The sequence below is a fragment of the Brachypodium distachyon genome, chromosome 1, assembly GCF_000005505.3.
Source record: "Brachypodium distachyon strain Bd21 chromosome 1, Brachypodium_distachyon_v3.0, whole genome shotgun sequence".
NCBI classification, from domain to species: domain Eukaryota; kingdom Viridiplantae; phylum Streptophyta; class Magnoliopsida; order Poales; family Poaceae; genus Brachypodium; species Brachypodium distachyon.
In genome coordinates, this window is record NC_016131.3 from 62,974,450 (window position 1) to 62,994,625 (window position 20,176).

Consider the following 20,176-nt stretch of genomic DNA (forward strand, 5'->3'; position numbering starts at 1 on the left):
GCAAACCTAAGATAGATCAGTGCTACATATGGTTCTACGTACTACTGTTTCCTTGTTTTGCCAGACTAGCCTACTGCTGGGTCCAATTATCTTGTCCGTAGCGTATGCCCGTCTTAGCCCGAAAAAGCCCCAACAAACAAATCTTACTCTCGCAAGCTGTTTGCGCGCCATCTCATAGTGTCGAACCATCTTTGGCCTTGGGCACTAGACCCACAAAGTTGTCAACATGCTCCAATTAATAAACTTCCCCAACCATCAAGTTGGCAACAGATATATATGGTATGGCATGACTGTTGAATCCTAGCCACACGCACCCAAAGGGCTGTAATTAGCAGGATGTGTCGTTAACAAAAGGAAATGTAACGATATCCCGTTTCCGATAAGCATTATCAAAAGAGAATCGGTTTCTTATTTTTTAACACTAGTACGTACCACCGGCGCAGCATGCTTACAGTCGCAAGCAAGGCAACGCAAAGGGCGAGGGGATTCAGGCTGTTGCGAGGGATCGGCCGATCGAGAGATTCGGCCCGAATCGGTCGCTAGCTGCTGCAATGCAAAGCATCTTGCGGCCAAGCCAACACGTGCCCGCGGCAGCGAGTTTCAGCGGGCGACGTCATGATCAGGGCGAGGAGGCCCCATGCCCAATCCTCGGCGGCCTGGCGCCATACATACATCACGCCGGACGTGAGGAATAACGAATCAGCGATGACCACATGACCCTCCATGATGCCCATCGAATCGAAACCCCCTCGGGCCCTCGGGCGGGGCCTGACAAAGCGTCACGCGGCGCGCAAGAGGACAAGAAAACGCAACCATATAAGCGGCCCCTCCCCTCTCGTCTCCAAAAGTTCCAAGTCCTCCATTTCTTTCTCCTAGCTTACAAGCTGGAGCTAGCCAATTCATCCATCTGTTCCTGGGTTAATTAGATAGGGGGCCGGGGTTTTAGAGGTGCTTTGGATCGACTACCGATCAAATAAGCGCGTGCGTGGTAGCTGGCGATGATCATGTCGGACCCGGCGATGCTGCCGCCCGGCTTCCGGTTCCACCCCACCGACGAGGAGCTCATCCTCCACTACCTCCGCAACCGCGCCGCCGAGTCGCCGTGCCCCGTCTCCATCATCGCCGACGTCGATATCTACAAATTCGACCCATGGGCCCTTCCATGTTAGTATATACAGTCGCAGCATCATGATTCATGCATGCAGATGATCGATTCCTGAATCCTGATCATCCCCACTTGCACTAGCTTGAATTGATAGTCTGTCTTTCTCTTGTTTTTCAATTGGGGGTTTGCAGCCAAGGCTAACTACGGGGACAGGGAGTGGTACTTCTTCACGCCGAGAGACCGCAAGTACCCGAACGGCGTCCGCCCGAACCGCGCGGCGGGGTCCGGCTACTGGAAGGCCACCGGCACCGACAAGCCCATCCGCAGCAGCGCCACCAGCGAGAGCGTCGGTGTCAAGAAGGCCCTCGTCTTCTACAAAGGCCGCCCGCCCAAGGGCGTCAAGACCAACTGGATCATGCACGAGTACCGCCTCGCCGCTGCCGACGCGCACGCCGGAAACACTTACCGCCCCATGAAGTTCCGCAACACCTCCATGAGGGTAAGCTCTTAATTAATCAGTACTCCTGCAATAGATCGATTTGTTTGTTGATCGGCGTCACGGTAGTTGCATGCATGCGCCATCCGTGCGCGGCGGTGATGCTCGCGCACTTGCACCGTCGCACGGTTATTGCACCATGATTTTTCCGGGGGCGGGTGTTTCTAAATTCTGATAACACGGGTTCGATCGTCGGCACGTCAGTTTACCAATATCGCATCGGTGTGTGGCTTGCCACGGGACGCAAGAGCTGCTTTAATGTGCGTGTGTCGTTTAAAGAAATGTTCTTTAGGCATACTTGGCATGGTTGCGCGAAGTCAATAGATCCGACAACGACAGGCATGATGCATACGTGTTAATGGCTCATTCATCAGCTGCACTTGTTTGCCTCTAGATTTAACCTATTCATTTCTCGATCCTACCCAAGTTTAATTCATCTGTCTGATCGATATCTGGGCGTGCGTGCGTGCGTGTGCAGCTGGATGACTGGGTGCTGTGCCGGATCTACAAGAAGACGAGCCAGATGTCGCCCATGGCGGTGCCGCCGCTGTCCGACCACGAGCATGATGAACCGTGCGCCTATGGCGGGGCGTCCAGTGCCGGCATGGTCATGCAAGGGGGCGCTGCTTACCCGGGGCACGCGCTGGCGGGCACGCAGAGGATGCCGAAGATCCCGTCCATATCGGAGCTGCTCAACGAGTACTCACTGGCGCAGCTCCTTGACGAAGGCGGCGCCGGGGACATAGCAGCACGGCCCGATCAACACGCCGCCTTCCTCGGCCACCCCATCATGAATCAATATCTTGTTAACAGCAGCGGCAGCAACAACAACAACATGTCGCAGCTTGCGCAGACGGCGGCAGGCGGCGAGGGAGCTGCCGGGAAGCGCAAGAGGTCGGAGCACGGTGGTGATAATGGGTTGACGAGCCAGCAAGCGGCGGACAAGAAGCCCAACGGTTCTTGCTTCGGCGCAACTACGTTCCAAATAGGCAGCAACCCCTTGCAGGGGTCCCTAGCCCCGGGAAATCAGAGGCTGCTCCATTTCTAACATGGGGATCGGATCGGATGAACTGATGATAGATAGATACGGGATACTGTTTCTGCTGCTTCAGTCTGAATTATACATGGTGTACTGGTGATCTGGAGAACAATTGTTGGGGGGTGATTTATTACACCAGATAGGTCTAAATTAGACAAATTATTGGTCAATATATATGTGGAGAAGGGATTGTACTTGTACTCGCATCAGGTGTGTCGAACGAGTGAACGACTAGCTAGGTGCCTAGGTCCATCGTAGTAGATTTCGTTTATGGTGTGTAGACATTTTTTTAATTTATATTATACATACTATGTGATTGATGCTTAGTAGTACCAAACTGGATAGGGCTTGATAAGACCTTGAGATCGACGTACTGGAAAACCGGAACCAGAGAAAGATGTCAAGATGAAGCCGGATTTGCTTATAGTCATGTAAACCAGTGAAAGAAATGATTCTTTAATGGAGCCATATACTATATATGTCTTGTTTATTCCAGAGTGTAAGTATTTCAATGGCAGAAATGATATTCAACTACACAAAGAGACGGGAAAATCGCCACAATGAACGCCTGCTCCAAGAACAGAATTAGTCCATCCAGAAGAAGGAAAAAAAAATACCCAGGAAAACCACACAAAGGACGAAACTGAAAGAAGAATATGGAACCCGGGCATTTAATTATTGGCCAAAACTAGGCAAGTTGTGGATGGCGTTTAGCTTTCAGTTCAGGTGGCGGATAGGCGATGACGGGGTCTTTTCATTCTGCTGAAGCTTTCTTCAGATTGGCGAAGAGGCTAGCTTGTCCATGTAGAATCTTGTCCGTCCACCAAGGCATCGGAATATTGCCATGCACATCAACAAGTCCAGGAACATCGATGTCACACAACAAACAAAAACTAGTCCATTTGGCGACTCCGAGTGGGTTGAATTAATGGATGGAGTGCAGGTCCCCTCGAGCTAGAGAGAGAACTAATTATTGATTTACTGTAGAAGATTCTCCGTTGAGAATCAAGATAAGAAAAGATGATTGATTCCATGTGGATTAGCCTCCAAAAATTCTAATCGCTGGCCCTTATGCATCCCTTGTTAAAAGTTTAGCTGTATCGAACTATCCAGGTGTGGTAGTTTTCTACGGCTCTGCAGTTTTTCCTACTTAATTACTGCGCTGTTATTCTTTGGAATGCACACCGAGTGTTTTACTTCGTCATGTCTCTTGTGTTGATCAGCTTCTACCCCTCGTAGTTATTTTCCATGACACGATCGGCAGGTAGCATATATGTGAGTAGTAATATATTTTTTCTCAACATAAAGATGCTTATCCATACTAAAATTTTCCATGCTGCACACGCAAGTACAGCTCATTAACGACCCACTCCCTGTCCTGAACGACGTTGAAAAACAATATCATTTCGACTCGTGCTTTATTTGCCATGCAGATAAGCTTTGAAAAGGTAGGAACATTCCTGAATCTCTCGGTAAGACGGCAAACACAAGAACCCCTATAGTTTAACCATTCCCACCAAAGGTTGGGAGGCATATTCCATCTTCCAACTCCCATCGCCCAGCCGTTTCCCGTTCTGGCAACTCACGCACGGGACACGGCCTTTCACGTATCTCCACACTACTGGACTCGCCAAGAAATTCCTCACAAGATAATGCTAGTTATTCGGAAATGGGCCACCTGAGAGAGCTCTCCGTTCTCACTTCCCTGTCACACGGTGCTCTATTGATAATTAATCAGGAGCCACTGCTCATGCGGACCATACGCCCTTCAGTTTTTAACAATTTGGGGAGCTATCCGAGTGACATGAGATCACTGGCGTGTCTGCCGTGCGGTTCCGGCGACGACGATAATTGGTCCAGCGCACTGCAATTCTGGGCATGCAGGCTGCTGGGAAGCAGATCAGAGGTCTCAGGTCAGCTACTTTGACGCTAGCTAGGACAAGCCTTGATCACTTGCCTGAATATGATATGTTATCTTAGCTCAGGGCGTTAAACTTATCTGCTAATTCATGATTGTTCGATTGCCTTTTCAGTTATAAAGTAATGTAACTGAGGTTGAAAGCTTTAGCACGCTTATACCGAACCCATTCTAGCTGCCTCGAGAGTCAAGTACGAATGGCTTTTGTGGCACTGATGGGGAATTTATACATTTTTTTACGAGGTGGGGTGTTCCAGATTTAGCAATATCAGAGTGCGGAAGAAGAAGACGGAAAGATGGTTGGTGACCTGGTGAAAGTTAATGTTTCTATTTTTCTTTTCTTTTTGAGATTAAGTGATACCAGTGGTAAAACACATGTGACGACATTGTGTTTAGGCTTGTGTATATACGTTATGTTATACTCAGAATGAAACAAGTCCGTTTCTTTTTCTTTCTTTCTTTTTTTGAAGGCGAAACAAGTTCGTTTCCACTCCGAGCAGATGAATTAAACTGTTTTACACACATCGTCCAAAAGCCAAACGTTTGTTGGTGCCTCTTCAAAACAAAAGAGATCAAGAAAGGCCGGCCTCAAAAAAGAGACCAAGAAAGGCCAGGAGATCAACAAGTAAATGGGCTATTTATTCTTGCGGTTTCTCTTAGTTTTGTTAAACTGGCCGGCCCGTTCAAGGGAGATGTCGTCCGGTCCAGACGTCCAGTACAACTGATTGTTGAGTGAACAATGGAATTGTGCCACTAGCCCATTATTAAAGGTAATTGTAACCCGTGGGCTAATTCAGAAACGGGACTAGGGCTTAGTTTAGGCATTTCTGACATGTTCTGCGCTGAACTAATTTGAGAATCTGTCATGAAAAAATATACACGAATGCAGAAAATGGGTTATCAAGATCCACCCGAATTAGGCAAAAACGTACTGGTTGGAAAAGTTGGATTATCAAGATCCACCTGAATGCCAAACTCACCATAAATTATGGGTAAGCCCGGTGAAAAGGCATTTCAATCCCTAATGAGTTTTGGTGTTAGTGACAACTTAATATGTGGACAAACCGTATGCTAAGTGTTTTCAGAAATTATATAGAATCAAGCAAAGCGGTTCGTTGCCCTCAAAGGAAAGAAGTGTAGAAAAATTTACGGTTTTTTATTTATATTGAGTCGTAGGAAAATCCGTACTATAGAGGGAGTCCATCGGGGAAGGCTTGGGTGAATCAATTTCACGTACACACAACCACCAAATTGCACCCACCAGATAGCCTCAATCCCACCGGTGAAGATTAGCTAAAACATATTTTTGAAATGATTCTGCCTGTTTTTCCTATCCAGGGCGGCAGTACCGGTCATCCTAGCCCGGTAGTACTGGTCACGGTAGTACCGCCCCGATACCGCACCAATGCTATGAGGTAGCAAAACGCTACTGACATATAGCGGCACTGGCACGGTACCGGTGCTGCACTACCGCTCGCTGTAGTACCGCTTGAGCTAGCGGTAGTACCGCCCTGTGCAGAAATTGCACATAACGGGCATAAATCGGGGATCATATAAAAGAGGGTTTTCGTCCCCAACGGTTCGTGACTCCATTCCTGCAAGCGTTCTTCACCTCCAAAGCTTTAAATCTCGAGATCTCTCTCCTTAGTGCTTCCCCCTGGCTAATACTTTGAGGAAAGGTTGAGAAGAGCTCGATCTAGGGTTTCACCAAATCAAAAGTTGATTCCCCTCGTTTTCTTGGTGGTTTTTGTTACTCTTGGGATTTTGGGATCCCTAGCCGGAAGGTGTCTCTTTAAGCACTCCAATCTTGTGATGAGGTGTTTGAGGATTTGGAAAGGAACCTCCAATTTAGTTGTGGATTTGTGCCCTTCTCCTTGTTTGTTAAGGTTCGGCATCCGCCTTCAAGTAAGCCATTAGTGGAACTCACTTCGTCTTTGTGGTGTTGTGAGAGCTCATTCCACCTTTGTGGTGTGGTGAGTTGGAGAATAGAGTGAGCCTTCGTCGTGTCTCTCCCTTTGTGGTAGAGCACTCCTCCAAACGGAGACGTACACTGATCCCAATAGGTGGAACTCCGGTGAAATCTTCGTCTTTCCGTGTGGTATCATATTTGCCCCTTTACTTACTTGCTTTACTTCATTGACTATACTTTGCTTCGGCTAGTGCTTCGGCTATTGCACTTCATACTAGGGTTGCATTCACTTTAGAGAATTTAGAAAGACATAAGATTAAGTGTTTGTATCTTTCAAGAAAAAGAAAAGTTAAAATTTGTTAGTCTCCTATTCACCCCCCCCCTCTCTCTGTAATCGACCATACCGATCTTTCACCCGGTTACTCAGTTAGAAGCCCAAGGTTACATCATATCAGCATATATCTGTCTATTATATACTAATGACAATATGAAGTGCGCCGAAGGGAGCCACCACGTTGACTCACGTCACCCAAATTATTTTGACCATTAGATCTTATATTGGATGACCAAGATTTAATAAGGATAATATATTTGATTTAATTTATGGGCTTGAAATGAAACATAAAAAAAGTTACAAACCCACATAGGCCCAATACCCTACCGATTAATATGTGTCAAATGTAGACAGACGGCTGCTGATCGCATAGTATGTGCATCTCATTGGTTCGTTTTGCCACATGAGATGGTTCAATCAAGAAAAAGAAAAAAGAGGCTGTCAAAAAAGAAAATAGAAACGGAACGTGTGCATGGTAGTTGCCGTAAATGGAACTTCCATTAATGATAATTTCAAATTATATGCTTACGTGAGTAACATCTGATATGATTCCCAAGATCAATTTATGAAAACAATTTGACAAAAGGTTTATAAAAGATAAACTTAACAAATCAACAACAATTTGTATTTTAAAGATGCTTCTTTTTCCATGATGGGACCATGATTTGATGCAAGCATATTTTTGTTGGCACAAAACTCTAACAGAAACAAAATTTCAGAGTAATAAAATCAATTTTTGGTGTAATACAAACGATATTGGTCCGAGGAAACATGTCTTTGCATAATAAATCATGCAAAATGGCAACAAGGATAATGAGTCATCGCTACAAATTCATTTGGTGTGAGTTGTGGCAAATTTTTCTGTTTTGCGAAAACAAAGGTTATATATTAAATCAACGAACCGTTAAATGCCATTTAAAAAAAATTGCAACCCCTGAAGGAAAAAATGATGCCGTTTTCCTCGCTCACTGGCCGCGTGGCATGAGACAAAATTGATCTGCCTCTAGACTTCCAAACCGTGTCGTAGAGAGGAAAACGTTTTTTACGGGCAGCTGAGGAGTAACCTGTCTGATCCAGAAGATGGCTGCGACGTCTATAAACTCTATCAAGTTGAAGTCCACTAAATATAGTTAATTTAGCGAGCTACACATGCAGCCTATCCACATCAACATTTAATTAATTTCAAGCAGCCACGTCATCATTTTTCCACTAGCGTATCGTTCCCGCGATTCTGTCCCGACGCAATCCCCCCCGTCCCGTTCTCTTCCACCTGTCCCGTTTTCTCGAGTCAATGGCACCATTCCCGCAATATGGGCTTCGTCAGCACCCATGGGCCAAGTTTGCAGCCCAGAAAAAAAGATTGCTTCGATCCGGATTCCTGCTGCCTGCGTTGTTTCGCCCCCTGTTTCGCCTGCCCGTGCGCTTGCCAATTAATGGGGCCTGCGCTACTTCGCCTTCCCTGCCCGTCCTCCCCCGTCTGCCATTCCGTTGCTTCTTCAGTTTTTCCTCTCCCCATTCATCTTCCATTAATTCTGTAACTGAAGCTCCCATGAATTAATTAAGGACCGCCCCTCTTCCTGGTGGTTTACTAATCTCCCCACTTCCCTCCTCTTCACTCGCTGCCTTTAATCTTCAGCTAGAAGGAAGTGAACAGTCCGCTTCCGAAGTCACACCGATAGAGATCGAGAGGATCTCTCCTGCCTCTACTCCGGCGGCGCCCGGGTCACCTTCCAGCGGCCCACCTATCGCGTCCGCACCTGGGACACGCTGGACACCGTGGCCCGCTACGTCTTCACGGGGCTCATCACGTATCGGGACACCGCCACCGCCAAAAACATCTCCGACCCCAACTAGGTCGCCGTCGGGCAGGAGCTCTGGATCCCCTTGGCCTGCAGCTGCGACCCTGTCGACGGCGTGCCCGTAGTGCATTACGCCTACGTCCGGCCGGGAGCTCTGTGGCTGGCATCGTGCAGGAGTATGGCACCACGGAGGCGGCGATTCTGGCCTTGAGCCGCTTGGCCAACGACAAGAGCCTTCTCGCCTAACAGGCACTTGAGGTACGGCAAAAAAGAATAGAGAAAAGTTCCCCCCTTTCTTTTTTGCAAGATTCCAATTGTTCTTTTTAGCGTGCAAACTGTTCGTTTGCCAGATTATGCCCACATGAAGTCTCGATCACTAGATTTTGCAGAAGTGCAGAAGAATGAGGATGATTGATACTGTTCAGGTGCAAATAAAGGACTTGGAGACTATTATCTTCTCTATATATGTATGCAGGTGATTCTATCGCAAGATTTGTGACTTTGTTTTTCTCTCTCTCAACATCTTTCCAGTCTTCTACTATTTCTCCAAGGATTTCTTTCATTAATTGGACTTCTCTGTGTACCATGCGTATGTGGCCATTTTACACCTTGCGGGTGATTTGTTTGCAGTGGCAGTTTATAATGAGCGGCACAACTTTATTGTATAGGTTTTCAATTCTAGATCCCTTTCTAATTGTCCCCGATCACATGCTTTATTCTCTGACTATCTGTTTTTTTATTTCAGTTGTTAAATCAACATGAATTTGACACACTGCACGTTGTTCTTACCAGGTATTACCCAACCGACCACATCTTAATTGGTTAGTTTATGCCTACCTGGTCACAAACTCACAATGGAACTGATTTATCTCTTTATTGAGATCTCAAGAGTAGCATCTAACAATAAATAGTTTTTTTTTTAAGAGTGAGTCCCTCTGGTCTCCACATCCTTTATATTATTAAGTCTCAAACATCGTGCAAATTTCAGAGATTATAACTCAAAATGATAACAAGTTAGGAAAAATCACGCTCCTCCTAGCCATATTTAGGAGTTGTTTACATATTTAGGAGTTGTTTATATATGCATTGATGTTATGCTATAAACGGACATGTGTAATTTCAGTTCCAACATAAGCATTTTTAAGTTTCAAGTTTTTTTTAATGAGGTTGAATTGTGCCAAAATAAGTTTGAATAGTATACATTTGGATATGACTGTACTATGCAAGCCACATCTTAATAATAGTGCGATCTAACCTCATAGATGACCATTTCTGTGAATTATTCAGCGCTCGGTTCCCCGTCACCGAATCTATAAGGTACATGAATACATGCCTTATTTCAAGAGAATCTTGACGTTTGTTCTACTCCCAGAATTGTTGCCGCATATTCCCGCAGCAACACGCGGGGTATCAACTAGTTAATTTGAGAAGCAGAGTCGTCTTAAAAAAGCGACATGAGGGTTAGATGACAAGACAATTTTACTTTGTATGCATTGGTTTGATGTTTTATGAAATATTACAGTAATATGTATATGCATGCTCTAGAAACCTAAAAGTTAAAGACATTTTCCCGCGCATGCAAAAAAGTAAAATTCGGCCACAATAGGTCTGTTAGTTGTTTGTAAGAACCGACATGTGTCGTACCTGTTTGCATAGATACTGGAGTAATAAACCCGAATAAAGTTCAAATCACAAGCATGTTGCATGGGTCATTTTAAATGCAAAATTAATTAACCCAATTAGTCTAAGAAAGGTTTGACCAATCACACTACACCTAGAAGTACATAAGCATGTTTTGAACATGAAACGATATTTTATTTCTATAAGATTTTAGTACACGAAGAACGTGAGCTAGTTGGTCGACGGTTCACATTTGTATTAGACTCATTGATTGCTCAAGGTGATATAAATATGTGTCTAAAATTGAATTTAGATCACCTATAAGCCGTTGGTCTTTACCGGAGCCGCTTGATCATACCTGATATATATCAGGTCCGTATACAAAACTAGAGTTCACGTGGTGATATGTTCAGTTTGTTGTTTGCACTGGTAGCTCGTGGGCAAGTTATTTCTAGGTAGAATTTACGTGGTATTGAATTATAATATGAGATCAAACTTTTGTGTGATTATTCTATCAGTACTCGAACTAAAATTCAGATCTAGAGCTAGCTAGAGGTATTTTTACTCTATATATAGATTATCAAATGTCATTCATTTAAACCTACAATCGAGCCTTGAAATTTCTCAAAGGCCCCTAGTTGCCTCGTGAGAAGTATGTCTAGAACTTCCGTGAAATCCGGCCCACTGAAACGTCACTTTCCCGGATGGCACGCCCGCCGCTGCGCCATCACACCGTGCGCCGTTGGCACTGTGCGGTGGCGTTCTCCATTCTGGAGCGCCGAACACGTACCATGGATTTCAATTTAATAAATCGGCGTCTAGAGCTCGGACGCTATCATGGTGTTTGCTCAGCTGTCAGTGCAGGTCGTGGCTGTTGGACTCTAGGTACGTTCGGAGATGGAGATCAATACACGCCGCGTGCAAAATTACCAGTGCAACTGCTTTGGGTGAAACGAGAATCCTACGATCTTATCCACGCAGTCTGTCCTTTTTTACCTCACCGTCGATCAGGTCGGCGATGCCACCTACCCTGTTCGGGGCGGGAAATGTGCACACTGGAATAAACTTTGCAAGGAGAAAAGAAAAGGAAAGAAGAGAAAAGAAAAGGAGAGGAATATGGACAAACACTGAGTTTATCTTGAAGTGAGACGCTGTCCGATGGGGACACATTAGGCATGAGTGGGGCCGTGCTACCTTGGCCTCTGGGCTCTGGGGATGGGAGGAGGGGAGGGTGAAAAGCAATACCGGACGTCCCCGGACCCATTCGGATCGGAACGGTGCTTTATATCTCGTGGGCGAATCAGGCATCTTCAGCTGCACGCATCCCGATCAGATAGACAGAGATCAGTGATCAAGCAGTGAGGCATCGTTTTCGTACCATAAAACTTTTTTTTCTTTTTGCGAGGCGGACCATTAGACTTTTGTTTACAAGTATGGGGAGACAAAAGCAAATCAACCTTTCACTTGATTTTCTCTCCTTTTCTTTTCTAGGCGCTGTCCACGGGAGTCGACATGCGGCGAGAGGCCACGAGCACACGCAGAAGGAGATGCCACGTACCGAGCTGACATACAGCCCCAGACGACGCACTCCGTGTGACTGTCCTTGATGTTTCATACCTACTCCACTACTACTACTTGGGACTGCATGTGCGGGCACAGACAGAGTTGCGCACAGACACGGGCGACATGAAACGGAAAGATCAAACAACAAGAATACCAGCAGTTCTTTCGTGTAATGTGGGAGGTTTGCTCTTCTCTAAACCAAAATGTTGTCGTTGGCGGAAGCGGAACAGGACAGAGCTAAACAACCGTCCTCATTTCTTGCGGTCCAGTGTATTATATACTAAAAGCAATACGAAGGGTACCGAGAGAAGTCTTCACGTTGATCCACATCACCTTAATTATTTCTAACCGTTAGATATGAGATCTACGAGTCTACAAATCGTTACGTATCTGGAGCATGAAGTAACCGGATTTAACGCACGTATATCTTTTAATTATACGGACTCAATCTACGATGGCACATACCCCGTACCCGTTTAAATACACCATCGATACACATAACACGTCCATGCGCTGGACAAGCTTGACTAGAAGCCATCCAGCCCGGCGAGTCGCATGCATGCTTAGTTGGTTCATAAATTAATTAATTTTCGCTATAAAAAATCAATCAATTAAATCACTTTTCAGCCTACGCAACTGCAGGCATGTATTATGATATAAGAAAAAAAAGGGCCATGTATCGGGAGCAATTAACTGTTTCGAGCCGAGGATTCGTCGGACTACGACGAGTCCTCAAATAATTGCTACGCCGTGAAGCTCAAATAGGAAGTTTGCATCTGAAATTCCCAATATACCCAATTTGCAAGAACAAATCCTCAAATCTGTGAGATCCTCAATTTGGAACTTAACAAATCGATGAAATTTTTACCTCCTCGAGCGGGACGGGACACGGCAGCTCTGGGATCCGAAGAAGGAGGCCTTCGATGCATGCCTCACCGGCAGTTTCGTGCCCGTGGAGACCTAAATGAAGGCGGCCGCAAACTCTTGTTGGGCAGCCGGAAACAGAGGTGCTCGCTCCAGGAAACTCGCGCCAGAACTGGAGGGGGGAGACCCGAACAACCTACGAAACAGACGGGTGGCGGGCCACAACAGAATACCTCTCCGGCGTCCTGGTAGTGACGAAATCTTCAGGCGGGAGACGGCAGGGAAAAAGGAAAGAAGAAGGCGCGAGCGGAAATCTCCTCGACTCAACCGTTTTTTACAGGCGCGAGGGGTGGTATTCGGTAGAACGGAATAGATTTTTGCAGATTTCCAAAATATGGCGTACATTTCCAGGTCGTTTTTTTCGCCAAAAACCGTAGAACGGCGGTCATTTTTCGGATCTGGCCGATATGCGGGATCTGCTGGAGATGCTCTGACTAACTGCACCAGCGGATTGGGACTACAAGTTATTTCGTGAATTAGCAGGGCTCACTTCAACAACCGTAACACGGAAAATTCTGATGTGTAAACAAGCTCCGTATTTGAAGTGTTCAAGGTTTCGGAAACACCTCTTCATCTATTCTTATGTTTTATATTTTATATACTAAAACAATATGAGGGGTACCGAGTGAATACTTCACACTGATCTACGTCACAACCTTCGCATTTGAAGTGGTTAGCCTTTCATACATTATACTAAAATCTATCTATTATTATATACTAAACGCAATATGAAGGGTACCAAGGGAGGCTTCACACCAATCCACGCCACAAGCTTCGTATTTGATGTGGTCAAGGTTTCATTCATTCGTTATTTCTTTGTATGGTGTCAAACGTTACATACTGCATTAGATGATAAACACCACAAAACAACTTTTTTTTATTGTTTTTTTCATAGATCAACGGACATTTAAAGAACTCTAAGTATAATTCTACATGCCAACACATGATTCTAAATTTATTTAGGGCTACTAATTAACATCGTATACCGGCTAAATAACAAACAGAAAACACTTAATCAAATATCGCTAAGTCAAAAAAGCAAATAGCCAACCCACGTTCTAAACTTTAATGCAGGTATTGATAGCATAAACACGTAAAACTTTAATCTCAGATGATGACTTTAAAAATAATTATACCTACTAATATAGCTTGACGTACACACGAATACACGATCTATCGGTATAAAAGGGTGATTGGCCAATTCAGCTTGTGAACTATATTTTTTTTTACATATGTTATTTATATACCACACATGATCGGTTCCCTTCGGTAGCTAATATCCACCGTAGTTTTCCCTGCTATCACGTGCTCTGGATAGCACATCGACAAGGTGTCACTACTCTGGTATGCGTTTTACCTTGGAGGGATCATCTACTTTGATGCTAGATTGGTGGATCGTTCTGGAGAAATTCTAGCGGCTAGGAGGTATAAGCTAGCTACGGGGATTTGCAACATGCTTCACCAACGTCTACTCCCAATACACCATTGGCGAGTTAGAGAGTGATCTTGGGTTGTTCGTACGGTAGCAAAATTATAAATTACTGGCCTTAATTCGAGATGCATGGCTAATATCACCTCAAATAATTAATTTACATTTTTGCAAGAATAAGACAGTAACAAGTATTTGAGCAATTATAACTATGCATCTCAACATGTGGCCCTATTAGGTAAAGACAGGATGTTCGTAGGTGATCTGAACTTTTCTCTTCTTCACAAAGGGGTAATACTTGGGCCATCTGAACTTTAACTATAAGTACTTGGTTAATATCACCAACAAACTATCAATTAGTCAGACGCTAAATTTGAATGATCTAACCTTTAGTACTGGATTTTGGTATAATATAGCATACAAATAAAAGAAATCCTAAGGTCGAAAACATGATTGACTCCTTGTATACACTTTTATACTTTAAAGAGTTGTTATATTGATTAATTCTACTTTTCCATACGTATACACTAGGGTTGATTAATTCTGCTTTGAACAGTAAATAGTACATCAATACATATCTACGTTAATTAGAAAATAAAATTGATTAAAATTGTTTGCGCGGGACATCATCATGCTAGTTCTGGTGTAAAGATAGTAACCGTCCAGTTGTGCATAAGGACATCCTGGAGTCCTGGACGACGATAAATCTGCCGATTCACTTCCACGTCAGTGTCCTTTCTCCGTGAAGGATTACTTTTCAAAGGGTAGATGAACCGCTGAACTAGTAATGCAGATGGGTCCATCAACCAAACCGCAAATGTTTCCGTTCAGGAAAAGAAAACAGCAAATGCAAACCCATGGACACCAAGGTGGAACGAAACAGGCTCACACCTAGCGTCCAGAACGCTCCCGTGTGTCCCCCACATGTCATTTAGACGTAACATTCCGCACCACAATTTTCACGACTCACCTTGGATCCCTTGGCACTACTCCAGGCAGCAGACGGGCACACCCTTCTATAAATGGGACCCAATGCTCGCAGTTTCTCATCGCCCCGTCCAAAACCTTCCTTCTTCCTGACTTCACACAATCCAACCCTCCCCCAAAACCCCGAGAAGATCGAAGATGTTCGGCTTCGGTCACCACGGCCACCATGGCCAGAACCCACCGGCCCACGCCCCAACTACCGCCGGCGGCCACCAGCCCACCTTCAAGATCTTCTGCAAGGCCGACGAGGGTTACTGCCTCTCCGTCCGCGACGGCAACGTCGTCCTCGCCCCCACCAACCCCCGCGACGAGCACCAGCACTGGTTCAAGGACATGCGCTTCAGCACCAACATCAAGGACGAGGAGAACAACCCCGCCTTCGCGCTCGTCAACAAGGCCACTGGTCTCGCCGTGAAGCACTCCCTGGGCCAGAGCCACCCGGTTCGGCGTCTTCTCCCCTCTTCCTCATCCGAACGTAGATCTGTTCTTCAGTGCTTTGAAATGGAAGTAGAGTGATGATTTTTTTTGGGCGTGCAGGTGAAGCTGGTGCCGTTCAACCCGGATTTCCAAGATGAGTCCGTGCTGTGGACGGAGAGCGGCGACGTCGGCAAGGGCTTCCGCTGCATCCGCATGGTGAACAACATCCGCCTCAACTTCGACGCCCTCAACGGCGACAAGGACCACGGCGGTGTGCACGACGGCACCACCGTTGTCCTCTGGGAGTGGGCCAAGGGCGACAACCAGAGCTGGAAGATCCTCCCCTGGGGCGACGAGGCCTACGCCGGCGGCAGCGCCAACGCGCCCCGCGGCGGCCCCTCTGAGCCCACCGTCCGCATCTTCTGCAAGGCTGACGAGGGCTTCAGCGCCACCGTCCGCAACGGCACCGTCTGCCTCGCGCCCACCAACCCCCGCGACGACCACCAGCACTGGATCAAGGACATGAGGCACAGCAACCGCATCAAGGACGAGGAAGGCTACCCCGCCTTCGCCCTCGTCAACAAGGTCACTGGCGAGGCCATCAAGCACTCCCAGGGGGAGGGTCACCCTGTAAGCAACAATCCAGCTTGGCCACCCAAATCGTATTCTGTTTCATCAGTTTTACACACAAAAAAATGGTAGCATTCGGGTATTGATCTGAGAGATTAATAAGACATTTTCTGCTTGTTTGTTCCATCAGGTGAAGCTGGTGCCGTACAACCCGAACTACCAGGACGAGTCGGTGCTGTGGACCGAGAGCCGCGACGTGGGTGCCGGCTTCCGGTGCATCCGCATGGTGAACAACATCTACCTCAACTTCGACGCCCTCCACGGCGACAAGGACCACGGCGGCGTGCGCGACGGCACCTCCCTCGTGCTCTGGAAGTGGTGCGAGGGCGACAACCAGCGCTGGAAGATCCTCCCCTGGTGTAAGTGTCGGCGCCCCTAGCTCACTCTCTACTACCATGTTGCTAGCTAGTGGAAAACTCTGCTCAGCTTTACCCAACGACATCATCATAATAAATCATAGTAATAAATTAGTGGACGGCAGAAGTTTGTTGGGTTATCTGACATCTTTTGAATTATTGCGTCGTCCTCGCGGAAAAAGGAGAAAAGGTATTAATGTGTTTTATTTGTTGCTTGTGTTTGCAGAAACGTGTCGCTGCATTGGTCACCACCGTGATCTGGATGGAGTTGGTAGAGATCAGCCTACGATCTGCTGCCGTGTCGCTAGAATAAAAGTCCCGATCGATCAGCGGTGGCGGCGGTCTGTCCGTGTCTGCGTGTGATTTAGTTTCAGTCTTTGTCGTCGAGTCCTGCTTTCTGTGAGAGAAAGGAGAGAGGAGTTGTGTGTTTCGGTGAGCTCTCTGCTGTGAGCATTTGGCATTTGTACTGCTTGTTCTTCGGAACCCGGATCCGTGATGAGTGCCATCCTTTCATCTATGCGAATGGTCTTTGTCATGTGTTTCCTTTTCCTAAATACTTATCTAAGATGGTGACAGGTATTTAGAAATGGAATGAATATGTTTTTGCTCTGCACCGCGGCTCTGCTCCACGTTTATTACTACGTGCATTTTGCTTGGCACGTACTTGGTTACAAGAACAATGGAAACATCTAAGCCTAAGACGTGAAGACTGCAGCCGGAGTGTGATGGCAGGTAAGTTGAGAAAACGAGAAGACTGGCACAAAATCACAACTGGAGTCTTCAACATGTCTCGAAAGTGCGAGCCAGCGACTCTCCTCAGCAATCGTGTGATTTAGTTAGGAATATTGGGCTGTAATCGTGTGATATTTAGTTAGGAATATTGGGCGTAGATCTTGGAGGCACTTCACCGAGCCCAATAGGAATCTTTCTCGATTCAACAACAATGGCTCTCTCACCTGCCATCTGCGAATCAACCCGAATGACCGAGAATCACCGTCTTCGACATGTTCATTAGCCATTCTTGTTTCCAGAATGCAAAAGATATACTCACACTTAAAGCTCTTGACATCCCTTAAGCCAAGCTTCAAAGCACAGCGCTGCTCAAGCAGGATTTCATGGAATGAAGATCTAAGAACCATGAAGAAATTGATTTTAACCGTGACAAGGTTCAGATTAGAAATCTTCCACGAATAGCTAACATCATCAAATGAGCAGCGAAAAATGAAGCTCAGGCACCGAGCAGCAACCATCGGGATTCATGACTCCTGATCTCCTAATCACCAACGGGCTCTGATATTTCATAGCATCCTGTTCTCTGGTACTGACCACCAGCAGAGAAGAAATATGGTGGCTCACCGTGTAGAAGCTTGCAGAGGAGATGACGGCCTCGAAGCACAAGGGGTCAACAGAACCCCAAACCTGCAATCTCCCCCACACCTCCATCTTGACTTCTCTGCACTTTTCAAAGCTAAACACATGCGTTGTGAAACTAGCACTCCATGAGCAGGGGTTCTGCCGAACCAACGCCCCGGGATCCTCCTTGACCGGCGCAGGCAAAGATCCAACGAAGAAATCGTCAGATCTATTGGGAAAGCAGTTGGGCCACCAACAAGAAAGGGAAAAAAGTTGGATTTTCAGGATCTCTGGAGATGAATCGATGGGAATATTAGGGAAGAGGAGGAGGAAAGGAGGCACTGGCCTGACCGGACCGCCGTGCCGCTCACCGGCCACGCTCAACAGAAGCAACGGGGAGGACGTGACAGGACAAAGCAGGTTAGGGCCAAGGGAAACAACCTCCAAAGAGATGAAGAGGAGGCAACTAGCTAAAATATACAAAGCACATACTCTCCTTCCCCTCCCACTCCGGCCGGCGGCGCCGGCGGAGGAGAGGGGAAGAGGAAAAAGCCCACCGACAGGCACAACTAAGAAGACCAGGGGCCGCTGGAGAGTTCGGGAGAGGAAAAGCGGTCGGAGTGTTTCTGCAGATGAGATGGCGTTGTACAGAATAAGGTGACGCGTCATCTGCACTGTCGGTCCGCATGTACAGAAGCAGTGGCCGCCTGCCTTCAACACCCCGTTCCTTCTCTCAATGCTGCACATCATAACTACTCTAGCGCTTTGTTTTCGTCGCTTGTAGTTCGCAGAACGATGTATGCTGCCTGTTTAGCGATACACCTTTACTGTTGCTTGTTGTTTCGTAGTGGCAGGCGGGCAGCCGGGCATGCAGCTCTCTGTGCTGCCTGTTTTGCCGTACGCTCTACTGTTTTGTAGTGGCAGGCGGGCATGTAGCTCTGCACAAAGCTGGTTTCCTGTTCCCGGCCTGTGTTTCTCTTGTGAGTTACGGATATGCTCGAACGGTGTGGCGCTTTTCTTTTTTGGAAGAGTAACATGCACATTTGTCAAATTTGTTCTAATTTTAAAAAAATGCACATTTGAGTACTAAAACTATTCTAAATGTCAGGTTCTAGGTCTTCGTCCATATGACCGGTTGACGTGGCGTTTTGACCCAGCGACATCGGTCTGGTCCCACATGTCAGGTAACCGTAAATTTGCACAAACCACCCCTGCAACTTTGTTCTTTTGATAGCACGGTCCTTCTTACCTTTCCTGACATGTGAGCCCCAACTGCGGCCACCACGAGTCATTCTCCCTCTCCGGTGGGAGTTGGATTCTGGCGATTCCTTTGTGAGATCAGCGCCGTCCAGAGGAATCTTTTGGTGCCTTCCTCGAGCTCTCCCATGTCTTGAGCCACTCCAGCGCCGCCTTCCTTGGCCGCCGCCACCGCGTCGATCTCCTTCTCCGGCACGAGTTGGACTCCGACGCTACATCCATGAGCTCTGAGCTATCTAGAGGATTCTTTTGGTGGCTTCCCCGAGCTCTCCCATGTCCCGAGCCACTCCCGCACAGCACGCCTTTGCTCAGCAGCCGCCCGTCGCCGTCGGTGGACCGCGGAGGACCTCCTCTGCGCCTTCCGTCGCCTCCTTGAGGTTCACGGTGAGCCCTCGAAGCTTTTGCCCCTAGTCTTGACCCCTCTTGTGCCCCATAACGCCCCGCCGCCTAGCGTCGTCCTCCACCGTAGCTAGGAGCTCGCTTCCGGCGCACCTCCTGGGACGAGAACCCTTGCGCTGCCTCATTTCGGTACAGCCTAGTGCTAGCCGGCTCCCGTGCCGCTTCATAGCGTTGCGCCAAGTCTCGTGGGATTCCGGCGAGGACCACCGAAGTCCGTCGGGGGGGGTTGGGTGGGTTTGGGTAGGTCAAAGTGCCAGGTCAACCGGTTAGATGGACAAAAACACACTTGAAACCTGAGATGCACCACCTATAATAGTTTTAGGCCCCAAACGTGCGTTTAGAAAAAAATTAGGACCCGACTACATTTTACTCTTTTTGGAAAATGTCCTGCTCATACATTCCATTTTCAATGGGTATCCAAAAATTTATCTAGAAATGTTCCATTTTTGTCCGTTTGGAATATATCACGCAATGGCGTCCCCCAAACGGACATCTACATGCCCGAAAGTGATATATATATTTGCATTTTTTGCTATTCACGCACATGCATATTTTGTTCAAATTTAAAAACATACTTCTTCTGTCCCATAATTCGTGTCGTTGTTTTAGTACAAATTTGAACTAAAACAACGACAAGAATT

At 46.8% G+C, this 20,176-nt stretch overlaps 2 protein-coding genes and 1 long non-coding RNA gene across 3 annotated transcripts; all 3 read left to right on the forward strand.

Annotated features, from left to right (window-relative positions):
- The first annotated feature begins 825 nt into the window (after nt 1-825).
- LOC100835143 (NAC transcription factor NAM-B1) lies at nt 826-3,127 on the forward strand. The gene is made up of 3 exons (XM_003557950.4): nt 826-1,164; nt 1,297-1,604; nt 2,080-3,127. The coding sequence occupies exons 1-3, from the start codon at nt 999-1,001 to the stop codon at nt 2,647-2,649; spliced, it is 1,044 nt and encodes a 347-aa protein (XP_003557998.1). The 5' UTR covers nt 826-998; the 3' UTR covers nt 2,650-3,127.
- A 5,098-nt stretch (nt 3,128-8,225) lies between these two features.
- On the forward strand, nt 8,226-12,106 carry LOC104581787. The gene is made up of 2 exons (XR_002961735.1): nt 8,226-8,858; nt 8,951-12,106. It is a non-coding gene; the product is annotated as an uncharacterized LOC104581787 (long non-coding RNA).
- Nucleotides 12,107-15,171: 3,065 nt separating this feature from the next.
- Nucleotides 15,172-17,080, forward strand: LOC100835762 (ricin B-like lectin R40C1). Its single transcript, XM_003557952.4, has 4 exons — nt 15,172-15,564; nt 15,661-16,170; nt 16,301-16,529; nt 16,753-17,080. Coding segments are annotated over exons 1-4 (1,044 nt in total). The 5' UTR covers nt 15,172-15,261; the 3' UTR covers nt 16,755-17,080.
- The last annotated feature ends 3,096 nt before the right edge of the window (nt 17,081-20,176 follow it).

Bases quoted from the DNA above. Each gene is read 5' to 3' on its own strand.
- LOC100835143 (XM_003557950.4), top strand. From the start codon at position 999: ATGATCATGTCGGACCCGGCGATGCTGCCGCCCGGCTTCCGGTTCCAC. The intron at 1,165-1,296 runs GTTAGTATATAC...GGGGGTTTGCAG, and splicing joins CGACCCATGGGCCCTTCCAT to CCAAGGCTAACTACGGGGAC. The intron at 1,605-2,079 runs GTAAGCTCTTAA...GTGCGTGTGCAG, and splicing joins TCCGCAACACCTCCATGAGG to CTGGATGACTGGGTGCTGTG.
- LOC100835762 (XM_003557952.4), top strand. From the start codon at position 15,262: ATGTTCGGCTTCGGTCACCACGGCCACCATGGCCAGAACCCACCGGCC. The intron at 15,565-15,660 runs GTTCGGCGTCTT...TTGGGCGTGCAG, and splicing joins CCCTGGGCCAGAGCCACCCG to GTGAAGCTGGTGCCGTTCAA. The intron at 16,171-16,300 runs GTAAGCAACAAT...TTGTTCCATCAG, and splicing joins CCCAGGGGGAGGGTCACCCT to GTGAAGCTGGTGCCGTACAA.